This window comes from Cherax quadricarinatus, chromosome 40, assembly GCF_038502225.1.
Source record: "Cherax quadricarinatus isolate ZL_2023a chromosome 40, ASM3850222v1, whole genome shotgun sequence".
NCBI classification, from domain to species: Eukaryota; Metazoa; Arthropoda; class Malacostraca; order Decapoda; family Parastacidae; genus Cherax; species Cherax quadricarinatus.
In genome coordinates, this window is record NC_091331.1 from 19,743,157 (window position 1) to 19,757,217 (window position 14,061).

A 14,061-nucleotide genomic window follows, 5' to 3' on the forward strand; every position below is an offset into this window, starting at 1 on the left:
AAGAAGTTTATAGAAAATGATGTGGTGGCGGCAACATCGACGAATTCCACATACGCGTATTATATTATTTTGTTGTTTTAGTTGTTTTTTCTTTTCTTTTCCAATTTTTTCTATTCCTACTAACATTTGGGGCCTGAGAGACCAATACTGTATATAATTGATATATATATACTCACTGTATTGAACACAATAACCGCACTAAAGTTATTATCATATTATTGTTTACCACTGTTGTTTATTACAATAAACATGCACAAATCTTGTATAATACTAATGTTCTATCATATATTTACATATTTACAATCACTGGACATGGTTTTAGAACTGCTGGAGCTTGTGGAACTCCTTGAAACAAGGCACCATGCACAGAGGCACCTTACATTCCTCACACATAAACCGAGTGTCTTTGCGTCTTTGTTGCCGTCATTTTGTTTGTGCACAGACAATGCATCTCTTCTGAGCAAATTTCTTTTGAGTTGAAGGAAGCTGTATTATGAAATGATCACCTTCTCTCCTCAAACGCTTGGGTATATTGTGATGAATTCGAGGACCATGTTGTATTGCAGGTGTTGTTACCTGGTACTTCATTATGAGTTGTCTGACAACAGACAAACAAAATTCACCATACGGTGGTCTGTTACCAGTCTTTATTTGGTACATATTATATGCATTCAGCATTGAAATGTCCATGAGATGGAAGAAAAGTTTCATGTACCACTTGTAACTCTTACGAACACAGTCAACAAAACCAATCTGCATGTCACACTTGTCAACCAAGCGCATGTTTTGTGTATAATCAATCACTGACACTGGTTTTCGAATACGTTCATTAGTCACTCGATCAACTTTGTCACTGTCTTGCATTTCATTACGGTGAATGGTTGTCAACAATGTGACATCTCGTTTGTCATGCCACCGTAATGCCATGTCATTGGCAGTAAACACCTGCACGTCATCACCACGAACACCTGCGTTGAGCCTGGGCATATGTTTACGATTAGAACGCACTGTGCCACACACATCTGTCTTGTTCACTCGCATGAAATCACTGAGTAATGGGCTTGTGTACCAGTTATCGGTATATAATGTATGGCCCTTACCAAGATAAGGTGCCATCATGTTTCTCACTATGTCACCTGAGATACCCAATAACATCTTGGTATCTTTCAATGTTTTACTACCCGTGTATACAACAATATCCAACACCAGGCCACTGTCACAATCACAGAGTACAAACAATTTTATACCAAAGCGGTTCCTCTTGCTCGGTATATACTGCTTGAATGACAGTCTACCTTTGAACAAAATCAAAGACTCGTCAATTACAAGATTCTTGAATGGATAAAAGTATATCCTGAACTTTTGTTTGAGATACATGAAAACATTTCTAATCTTGTATAACCTGTCACTTCTGTCAGGCCTGGTTTTGTCAGAGAAGTGCAACATACGTAACAGTAAGATAAACCTGTTCACTGGTATTATTTCACTGAAGGATGGGGTACTAATTAGCCGATCTGTGGACCAGTATGCTTTTATATTATGCTTATAGACGTGAGGCATAAGCATTATTGTTGCAAAAAGCAAATACATTTCTGCAACAGTCGTCTCTTTCCACCTGTGTAGTCTTGACTGTGGTGATAAGATCGTATTTGCCATGGTGTACTGAAAATACTTATTACTTTCCCTGACAATAATTTCCATCAATGGCTGGTCAAAGAATAATTCAAAGAATTCCAGTTCATTGGCCGTGGTTCCAAGGGGACAGGTAGGTAGAATTCCACTTTGAGAGTCATCAAAGTGGTGAGGGCTGGGAACAAAATTGGGATTTTGCTGCCAATCCCAGATACGGTTTGCTGGTGGATACTGGACATCATAGGCTGGTTGTACGGGTGGTTGTGGTTGTGGCGGGCTGGTGGGTGACGCTCCGCTTTGTCCTTGAACTGACGAGTCAGCAGCGTGGGTCCCCGCGTGGCACAGTGAGTCACGCATGGCGGTGCCACTACCACCACCAGCACCACTAACACCATCCACTGATGCCTGTGGCCCATCCATGCCAAGTGTAGCCACATCATCCTCACTATCACTACCTAAAATGGGTGTAGGGCCACGGGATGTACTCCGTCCCCTGGGCACAGCATAGGGTACACTACCCGAGCGCATGCGGCGGCGAACATACCGACGCTTCACTGGTGAATATGTTTCCTCACTATCACTACTCGAATGATCGTCGAGCGCAATAAAATCACAATCCACGTCAGAATCATCGTCATTACTGAAGTCAGAGGCCAGGCCACGGGAAAATATTAGTTTTCTCTTACGTTTAGGAACACCCGACCGTGAGTCACGAGTGCCCACACCAGAGGTAGAAGGTCGAGGATCGTCGGGGTTTTCTGCACTATTATCGATATCCTGGTCATTATTTTCGGTCACTAACTTATCAAAGCCGTAGAATTCGTCTTCATTTCCACTTCCATCAGTGTCAGAACTATCAGACAGGAAGAGGAGAGTCCCAATTTTCCGGGGAGTGAGAGCTGACTTGCGACGAGGCATGGTGAACAAGGGTGACTGAGCCGGCGTTCTCACAATGCTATGCAGGCGCCTAGATTTTTTGTTTATGGCGCACACCCACAGCGCAGACCCATTCTCTCACATGTAGGCCTATGAGCGCTTTCGCGCAAAATTTGACGGCGCTAGAATTTTGGCGTAGATCTACGGTTTGGACACTCACCGAAAAGCCGTAGATCTACAGGACGGACCCTGAAAGGGTTAAAGGAGGGGTTTGGGATATCTGGGCACATCTGCAAAGACAGTGATTGTGTGTGAATGATGGTGAAAGTGTTTTTCTTTTTTGGGTCACCCTGCCTTGGTGAGAGACTGCCAGAGGGTTGAAAAAAAAATACATACATACTATATACACACACATGCACATACACACACTTTAATTTACAAGACTGTTAAATAAGCCTTGATAATCTCTTGAGATTCCTAAATTCCACCTGATATTAAAAACTTATAAACAGTTAAATAAAAATGGGATAAACTGTCTCAAAGAAGTATGAAGTGTATAATCATGTCAAGCATGTAGAAAGTCAGCATATTAATTATCAATTACAGTAGTACTGTACAGTATTATGATTAGCTATGTATTATCTTTATCTGTTAACAGACAATGTCACTGTATATCAACATGTAGGTATTTCACTACCACTGATAGCTAATATACATATTAATTTTGCTTACTGGAAAAACAGTACAGGAAAAACCTTGTATTTTCTTTAAATTACAGTACAGTATATATTTTGAATTAGCCACATAAAAAAAATATTTAATTTATTATTTATGCTGCAATGCTGGTAATGATGTTTACTACAACATTCAAATGGTTTTCAGTCTTAGTGAAGTGTACAGGACACTCTTAGCTACATCATAGTGCAAACTAATGGGCTTGAGCAAGCTTGGAGAAAAGACAGTAGACATTGCAGGTGCTCACCTGCTTGGGTTGTTGGTTGAGGTAGACAACGGTGACAAATATGGACTGCACTTGTCGCTGTGGGATAGGAATGGACACACAAAGAAATGGATCGAAGGTATTTGATTCCTTCTGGCAGTGAGGACACTTCAACGACGATCTGAACTGAGCCTGTAAGATAACAGATGTGAAAATTATTGATGTCCTTTGGGATGTTTAACATGATTGCAAAACTGAACAAATGTGAAGGTTATGCATAGTGTAATTACAATGAATGGTGTATAATAGTATGTTCAAAAAGTTACAAATATTGTAGCCAGGAATTAAGAGTGCAGTAAATCAGTGTAGCAAAGTGTGAGTGACTTGAAATACTGGCACAAAAATATGTGAAAAGAATAAAAATACATGTATACAATGTCAACAGGATATTCTGCAAAGGAAACATAATGAGGCAGCCTGTAACGTCAACATCAATAGTTTCTAACTTCTTCCTAAATAACAGTGATAATCTATACATAAGTACTGCAGTCACTTAATTGCTTTTCCACTAGCTTACAATATCTGTGAAACTGTCTTGGTTTGGGCCTAGTCTGCTAGTAGGCCTCCATAACCTTCACATAACTTCAGATAATAATTACATCTGAATGATAATATGTCAGGTATAAAACACACAACACTGAGTATCATCAGGGTTTAGTGTGTTTGGTAATAAGCCGTGATCAGGCTTATTACTAAACGCAACAGAGAATTTTCTGACTCCATACATGAATTTATAGTAAATATGAGAGTTCATGTCAGCTAGTAGAAGAGGTGGGCCATGCAGGTACTGCCAAATTATTGCAAACACATGCACACATGGTACACATTGTCTTTCTTACCTGAAAAATATCATGTATAAAACTGCTATTACATCTAAGGTGGTTAGCCAGGGTCTCTGCTGCAACCACTTCGTCAGGACGACCATAAGTGTTCTGGAAGAAAGATAACTAAATTCAGTAATGTTGTCTTATGTGGAAGCTGCTGCTGAAGTCATACACATATTTAATTATTACATCATTTAGACATAATTTGAAGCCCTACCTTAGATTACAAGTCTTTTTTTTACTTTAATATTTATTAAAATTTGTTTCTGGTTGCCTTTTTTGTTTTTAACACTACTGTGACAACTGCACATAGGTAACCCCCTATGTAAACAGTCAAATTGCAGTGTTCACAGTCATGGGTTTGCATGGAACTTGCACAACACTCTCCTAAGAGCGCTTCTGTTTTTAAATTGTCTAAAGAACGCACAAGGCCTTGCTGCTGTGGTGGCCTTCCCACAGCATCACGTCTCCTGAAAATTTTGACACTAATGCAACATATGGGAATCTCTACTGAAGAAATGTTTTGTCACACAGTGGCTTCATCAGTTCAATACAAAGCAGAAAGGTGTAATGAGAGGAGTAGTTTGGGGTAATCAGTCCCTCAGCCTGGAATCGATGTGTTCAGTCCATCACTCTTCTAGAAAATACAGCATAGGGCTGGAGAAGTGGCTTATATAGTGTAGTCAGATGAGTCGAAGCAGGAGGCAGCGGGATCACAGTGGAAACATCCACTAGTGTAAGTAGGTCTTCATCCAAAGGTTGGACAAGTGTTGAAGAATTCCTTGTATCAGGATCCCATGACGTTGCAGTGTCTGGCAGATGTGATAAATGGTTTTGAAAACCGACAAGTTGAAGATTGAGACATTTATGCAACATGTGGAAAATTAAATTTACCTGGATGAATCTCATTAGATACATACTAGTAAATGGTAACGAAGCTAATTATTCTTTATCAAGGTTACAGAGACAAGTAGGAATTTTAGGACACTTAGGTTGCAAAAAATGTCCCCCTTCAATACCTACTACAATCTATATCTCCACAAGTCACTATAGACCTACATTAATTTCAAATGAAATACTATACATCACCAGGAATTCTGGTAAAACATTAATATAAATATGTGGACTGTATATTAAATTTAAAAATGAATACATATACATTGAAGGAGAATTTATCTTAATACCACTCACCAATTAGTCTGGAGATTACGGTGTGTCATACACAAAACCCCCTGCCTAAAATATGAAGAAAATACTTGCCAGAATTTCAACATAAATAGATATCACTCAGCTGTGGTAATATCCTGTTTCCATCTAATTACGGAGTCCTGTCCAGTCGCCTAATTCTCACATTCTGCAGGACTGCAATTCTAACAATTTCGGCTCCTATTTGAGAGGTTTAAAGCCCAATATAACCTCTAGAGCGACGAAAATTCTTCCGATTTTCACTAATGTTTCTCTTGGTCAGTTCAAAACAATGGCGACTCTCCCCCCAGCGATGCTCACCCATTTCGCGGGTTCTTTATTTATTTACAAATTAACTTTTATTACCTACAATATATTCCATCAATTTACATACAAAAACACTGTATTTTTGGAAAATATACAGTATTTTCCACACAACATATATGTTGCATAAGTGTTGCATAAGTCTCAATCTTCAACTTATCAGTTTTCAAAATCATTTATCACATCTAGTCTCCTGCATACAGTCTTAGAGGGGCAGTTTATGGCACAGTGCACTTGTGTTCAATATGTCTGTCATGTCACCATACACCCTAGTGCAACGTAGTTTCTTTAGGGGAATAATAACATGATATCGAAAGTCGAAAACTCACTTTTATTAAAGTGATGTTCTACCACATCTATCCCATATAATGATTCATTCAAAAAAACTGAAATGTTTCTTGTAAACAGGTATAATGTACCAAATGGTTGGTTGACAAGCCTAGGTCCCCAGTGACTTATAATTGTCGCTTGCATTTAGTCTGAGTGTTGCCTGATAATGAACAAATAATTCAACACATTCTGTCTCGCACCCACTTATTTATTCATAACAAAGTTGTTAAATTACCCAAGGTACTTAGAAATAAGAAGCCCGATATAATAACGTGATCTTTCTGTCTGAAGTGGTTCGAGCATTGGCCTGCTAATTTCAAGACTTAAAGCCTTTCAGGAGGCCTGGTCTGGGAATGGTTGCGTTGTCATTGACCCCCCAGAAGTTGGGTATCTTTATTGCTGAAACTTTTCGCCTACACAGTAGGCTTCTTTAGTCAAATACCAAGGCAGCAAGTGCAGTAGTGAAACGAAGATGATGCAATAAGCCCGTCAACCTTGGAGAAATAGTATTTGAGGTGGTTAGTCCTTCAGCCTGGATAAGAGTTCAGCCCTATAGTCCGGAGTGAAAAGAAGCTGAAGCATAAGAACATGCGTCTTATTCATCAACTTGTCGGTATTTTATACCATTTTCAACATAAGTGTCAGACATTGCAGCACAACGGTATTTTGGTACATGAACTTGAATGATTCGCCGGTAACTGTCCCGGCCCGGATCTTTTGCAGATGGTGACCTGGCGATCTCGGTACAGAAGACATCTTCATTACGTCATCCCGTAACTACTAGTTATGCGTGAAAAGGGTTGGATTCTACTGCAACGTCTTTGAGATCTTCCACCTCACCTTTGACAGTATTTAAGACTCCATTCTCATACTTTCATGCTTCAGCTCCATTTTGTTCCAGACTGAGGGATTGAAACCTCAAATACTATTTCTCCAAGGTTAACGGACTGATTACATCATTCCACTACTGCATCTGCTCCCTTTGTATTTGACTGAAGAAGTTTACTGTGTAGGTGAAATCTTTTAACAGTAAAGATGCCCAACTTTTATACATGTGTCTTAATCCTTAACTTGTCGATATTTTATACCATTTTCAACATGACTCCTAGAGGCATCTTTCAGGCACCCTTTAGGTGGTGATGAGTAAGATACATGTTCAACTCCTGGTTATCTGCGAAACTTTTTTTTCAATCTAATACAGGGACATGATAACGGAAAGGAAACATGATAAAAACAAAAACTATTAAGAGATTATAAGAAAACTCAAACTAGTGAGTATACACCTACATATACAACTGCACGTGTAATATGAACTAGATTTAAGTAGAAGTAGCAAGATCTACCTGTTATATTACGTGTTTAAGACACGTAAGATGACACCAATATTACTCTTCACATACTCAAGAGGCTCGGCAGACGGTACAAAGCACCCCCACGACGTCACGAGAAGTACGGGTGTAATAACTACTCCAGAGATAATTCAGTAAGTGTAAAGAGCCCAGAACTTTGCAGCATACAAAGGAAATTAAAATAAATTTCTTAAATATAAGATAAATTATTGAACGACACCCTTCATGTTGCTTCCTTATCAACCGGGTTGGTTGGGTCAACAACCGAGAAGCCTGGTTTTGAACAGGGCAGCAGGAACTATGATTCCCAGAATCGACACCAAGCATTGTTACTGGTTCCGATAACAAATATAAAGAGTACTGTGGTTTACCCAGGAAAAAAGAAAAAAATCATACTAGACTCAGGCATGGGAAGAAATGCATACAGAAATACACTGACAACAACGACCCTTTTCACATATAATGTAAACTGTGGGTGAGATGAATGTAACTAACGTAACTAAACTAAACTTCTAACTTTAGTTCAACTGGAAACAAATTCCATTACAGATGTATCCAATTTTGTTATATTGTGATGACACGGCAGAGGCTACTACCGCCAGTGCTACCACTGTAGGGTACACCGTGGTCCAGCACAATCTGTGTTGTGTCCCCACTCCTCATATGATGGCAACCGCCTTGCAATCATAAATACAACTTTTACACACGAAACCGTCAACTGTACTTCGCCCTTCTTTAAATTATGTGGGAGCTAGCTATAGACTCCTGCATGTGTCATTGCAAACTATTTCTTAATGATAAAACAAACTTAGCAATGCAAATTGAGTCAAACACATGGTTTATTGGAAACACACCAACCTCTGAAACTGCACTCTCTGAAGCGTAGGGAAGAAGATATATATATATATATATATATATATATATATATATATATATATATATATATATATATATATATATATATATATATATATATATATATATATATACAGTGGACCCCCGCTTAACGATCACCTCCCAATGCGACCAATTATGTAAGTGTATTTATGTAAGTGCGTTTGTACGTGTATGTTTGGGGGTCTGAAATGGACTAATCTACTTCACAATATTCCTTATGGGAACAAATTCGGTCAGTACTGGCACCTGAACATACTTCTGGAATGAAAAAATATAGTTAACCGGGCGTCCACTGTATATGTATATGTATATATATATATATATATATATATATATATATATATATATATATATATATATATATATATACATATATATATATATATATATATATATAGATATATATATATATATATATATATATATATATATATATATACAGTGGACCCCCGCATAACGATGGCATCACATAGCGATTATTTCGCATACCGCTTACTTTAATCGCAAAATTTTTGCCGCGCATACCGATTAAAAACCCGCTCACCGATTTTCGTCCGAGACGCGTCCAATGTGCGCCCTCACCCAGCCTCACATGTGCCGCCCATGCCATTGTTTACCAGGCAGCCTCCGCGCTAACATCCAAGCATACACTCGGAATATTTCGTATTATTACAGTGTTTTCGGTGGTGTTTCTGGAAAATAAGTGACCATGGGCCCCAAGAAAGCTTCTAGTGCCAACCCTGTGGTAAAAAGGGTGAGAATTAGTATGGAAATTAAGAAAGATTTTGAAGGGTTTGGGGCTAACCCTGAGAAGCCTATGCCAGTTGTGGAATCCATTGTGCCTACTTCAAAGATTAAGGAAATGTGTGCACAGTGGGTTGAACTGCAAACCTTTATGGATGAAAATCACCCTGACACAGCTGTTGCAAGCCGTGCTGGTGACTATTTCAATGACAATGTTGTGGCCCATTTTAGACAAATCGTAAAGGAACGGGAGGTACAGAGCTCTATGGACAGATTTGTTGTGCGACAGAGGTCCAGTGACTCTCAAGCTGGTCCTAGTGGCATTAAAAGAAGAAGGGAAGTAACCCCGGAAAAGGACTTGCTACCTCAAGTCCTAATGGAAGGGGATTCCCCTTCTAAACAGTAAGAAGATAATGCTCTCCCCTCCTCCCATCCCATCAATCATCACCAGATCTTCAATAAAAGTAAGTGTCATGTAAGTGTGCATGCCTTTTTCAGTTTGTGTGTATTAAAATTAACATTTCATGTGGTAAAAAATTTTTTTTTTCATACTTTTGGGTGTCTTGCACGGATTAATTTTATTTCCATTATTTCTTATGGGGAAAATTCATTCACATAACGATTATTTCGCATAACAATTACCCCTCTTGCACGGATTAAAATCGTTAACCGGGGGTCCACTGTATATATATATATATGTGTGTGTGTGTGTGTGTGTGTGTGGAAAATACTGTATATATTTTCCAGAAATTCAGTATTTATATGTAAATAGATGGCCATACTGTATTTAATAATATTTATGTCATAGAAAACGGAAAGCCTGCGTCTGCGCAGACGAGACTCGCCATCTTGGTTTTGAATTTTGTACAAACGTTGGTGTAATGGGAAGAATTTTTTGTGCTCTAGAGGTTAAAATTGTGTTGACACTTCTCAAATAGGAGGCGAAATTGGTGGATGTGCATTCCTGCATAACTTGAGATATCAGACGACTGGACAAGACAGCTCCAGGAGCCTCAGATAAGCTCTCTAGATTTGTGTGTAATTCTGGCCAGCATTATTTTCATAGATTTAGCTAGAGTGAGGTTTCCTGAGTATGATGCACATTAATCTCCAGTCAAATTGGTGAGTGATATTAAGATATATTTTCCTTTTGTTATGTAATTGTGTATATATATAACCATTTATTATTTTTAATATACAGTCCACAAATTTATATATTTACCAGTATTCCTGGTGTATGTATATTTCATTTAATTAATAGGTCCAGAGCAACTTGTGGTTATGACAGTGGTAGGTATCGAAGGGGGACATTTTTGCGACCTAGGTGTCCCAAATTCCTACTTGTCTATGTAACATTGATAAATAATAATTATCTTTATCATTTACTGTTATGTACATAATTAGTTACATTCAGATAAATGCAATTTTCCACATAATATATATATATATATATATATATTTAACAAGTTGGCCGTCTCCCACAGAGGCATGGTGATTCAAAAAGAAAGAAAATCCCCAAAAAGAAAATACTTCCATCATTCAACACTCACCTCACTCACACATAATCACTGTTTTTGCCGAGGTGCTCAGAACACAACGGTTTAGAAGCATATACGTATAAAGATACACAATATATCCTTCCAAACTGCTAATATCCCGAAACCCCTCCTTTAGAGTGCAGGCATTGTACTTCCCATTTCCAGGACTCAAGTCCAGCTATATAAAAACAACCAGTTTCTCTGAATCCCTTCACTAAATATTACCCTGCTCACACTCCAACAGATCGTCAGGTCCCAAATACCATTTGTCTCCATTCACTCCTATCGAACACGCTCATGCACGCCTACTGGAAGTCCAAGCCCCTCACCCACAAAACCTCCCTTACCCCTTCCTTCCAACCTTTTCGAGGATGACCCCTACCCCGCCTTCCTTCCCCTACAGATTTAAATGCTCTCCATGTCATTCTACTTTGATCCATTCTCTCTAAATGACCAAACCACCTCAACAACCCCTCTTCAGCCCTCTGACTAATACTTTTATTAACTCCACACCTTCTCCTAATTTCCACACTCCGAATTTTCTGCATAATATTTACACCACACATTGCCCTTAGACAGGACATCTCCACTGCCTCCAACCGCCTCCTCGCTGCTGCATTCACAACCCAAGCTTCACACCCATATAAGAGTGTTGGTACTACTATACTTTCATACTTTCCCTTCTTTGCCTCCACAGATAACGTTTTTTGTCTCCACATATACCTCAACGCACCACTCACCTATTTTCCCTCATCAATTCTATGATTAATCTCATCCTTCATAAATCCGTCCGCTGACACGTCAACTCCCAAGTATCTGAAAACATTCACTTCTTCCATACTCCTCCTCCCCAATTTGATATCAAATTTTTCTTTATCTAAATCATTTGATACCCTCATCACCTTACTCTTTTCTATGTTCACTTTCAACTTTCTACCTCTACACACACTCCCAAACTCATCCATTAACCTTCGCAATTTTTCTTTAGAATCTCCCCTAAGCACAGTATCATCAGCAAAAAGCAACTGTGTCAATTCCCATTTTGTATTTGATTCCCCATAATTAAATCCCACCCCTCTCCCGAACACCCTAGCATTTATTTCTTTTACAACCCAATCTATAAATATATTAAACAACCATGGTGACATTACACATCCCTGTCTAAGACCTACTTTTACTGGGAAGTAGTCTCCCTCTCTTCTACACACCCTAACCTGAGCCTCACTATCCTCATAAAAACTCTTTACAGCATTTAGTAACTTACCACCTATTCCATATACTTGCAACATCTGCCACATTGCTCCCCTATCCACTCTATCATATGCCTTTTCTAAATCCATAAATGTGATAAAAACTTCCCTACCTTTATCTAAATACTGTTCAGGTAATAGGTTGGTAGACAGCAACCACTCAGGTGGGGTACTACCGTCCTGCCAAGTGAGTGTGAAATGCAAGCCTGTAATTGTTTTACATGATGGTAGGATTGCTGGTGTATTTTGTCTGTTTCATAAATATGTAAGATTACAAGTACGTCTTGCTACTTCTACTTACATTTAGGACACACCACATACATGTACATGTTTGTTTATACACACTCAGATGAGTTTTCTTTGATTTTAACTTAATAGTTCTTGGTCTTATTACTTTTCCTTTTATATCCATGGGGAAGTGGAATAAGAATCTTTCCTCCGTAAGCCATGCGTGTTGTAAAAGTCAACTAAAATGCCGGGAACAATGAGCTAGTAACCCCTTTTCCTGTAATAATTACTAAAAAAAATAAGAATATATATATATATATATATATATATATATATATATATATATATATATATATATATATATATATATATATATATCTTATAGACACATATATATATCTTATAGACACATCCATCAGCATTTTGGGGGGAATTCTTTATCAAAAGTTTTTTTACTGTATCGAGATTTTTGAATACAACTTTAATATTAAAAGTCTTAAGAAGAGAAGGCATATCAACCAAGTTTTCATGGTAAGGGAGAACCAACATATTTTTATTTGAATAAGGCTGGTTGTCCCTTTTTGGATTGTAAAAAGTATTTCTGGCAACTTTAAAAGATTTATCAATTACATTTCTTGGGTATTTTAAATCATTACCTATTTCATAAATTTTGGATATTTCCTCATCTATGAACTTGGTTGATATGCCTTCTCTTCTTAAGACTTTTAATATTAAAGTTGTATTCAAAAATCTCGATACAGTAAAAAAACTTTTGATAAAGAATTCCCCCCAAAATGCTGATGGATGTGTCTATAAGATTCCTTGTAAAATTTGCGATAAAGTTTATTACGGTCAAACTGGTAAAAATCTCGAACTAAGATTAAAACAACATAAATATAGCATTAGAACTGGACAAGATTCCAATGCTCTATTTATTCATGTAAGAGATTTTAACCATCCAATTGATTTTCAAAAAGTTGAGAAAGTAGTATCAAGCAAGTCCATGGTCGACAGGAATATAATTGAATCTTGTTTCATAAAAAGCAGTTTTGACAATAATATGAATATTTCCTTTGGTTTATATAAATTAGATCCATTTATAATTAATAGAATTTGGGAAGAATTTAATAATACACTAGACAAATAATCTTTAAAATTTCTTATTTCTTGGGTAGAATAGTTTGTGGGGTGAGTTGTGCCAAGGACCTTTCCAAGTTGGCTCGCCGCGCGTCACGTGTTTAAACCGTTGTGGGATCTGATAGTGAGGTGCCGACCAGACCCCTTATATAGCTTCCTTGGATGCTTTACTTTCATAGTTCCTTGATAATGTGAGTAGTCACGAAAGCGCTTGGAATTTCTCTATTCTTTCAGAGTGGTTGTTTTGCATATTCTGAAATCACCTGTTTACTGTGATCTTATTGCATATATATATATATATATATATATATATATATATATATATATATATATATATATATATATATATATATATATATATATATATATATATATATATATATATATACACAGTGGACCCCCGCATAACGATCACCTCCCAATGCGACCAATTATGTAAGTGTATTTATGTAAGTGCGTTTGTACGTGTATGTTTAGGGGTCTGAAATGGACTAATCTACTTCACAATATTCCTTATGGGAACAAATTCGGTCAGTACTGGCACCTGAACATACTTCTGGAATGAAAAAATATCGTTAACCGGGGGTCCACTGTATAATGTATTATAATTTACAAGAAAAACTGGAGAGATTAGTTACAAATCTACACACTGAAATAACACCTTATGAGAACAGGAGACATAACAGTTAGTTTAATATCTTTATTATGTACCTTATACCCATCCTGTGAGCGGTAGCCAATGAGATT

The 14,061-nt window shown here is 37.7% G+C and overlaps 1 protein-coding gene across 3 annotated transcripts in view; it reads right to left on the minus strand.

Annotated features, from left to right (window-relative positions):
* Positions 1 to 14,061, minus strand: part of LOC128687331 (ubiquitin carboxyl-terminal hydrolase 31-like) — a 525,901-nt gene that overhangs the window by 162,450 nt on the left and 349,390 nt on the right. For all 3 annotated transcript variants that reach the window (XM_070092773.1, XM_070092772.1, XM_070092774.1), the window contains exons 3-4: positions 4,348 to 4,440; positions 3,491 to 3,640 (exon numbers count right to left, since the gene is read on the minus strand). In XM_070092773.1, the coding sequence (XP_069948874.1) occupies positions 3,491 to 3,640; positions 4,348 to 4,440 (243 nt within the window). The remainder of the gene's footprint in view (positions 1 to 3,490; positions 3,641 to 4,347; positions 4,441 to 14,061) is intronic.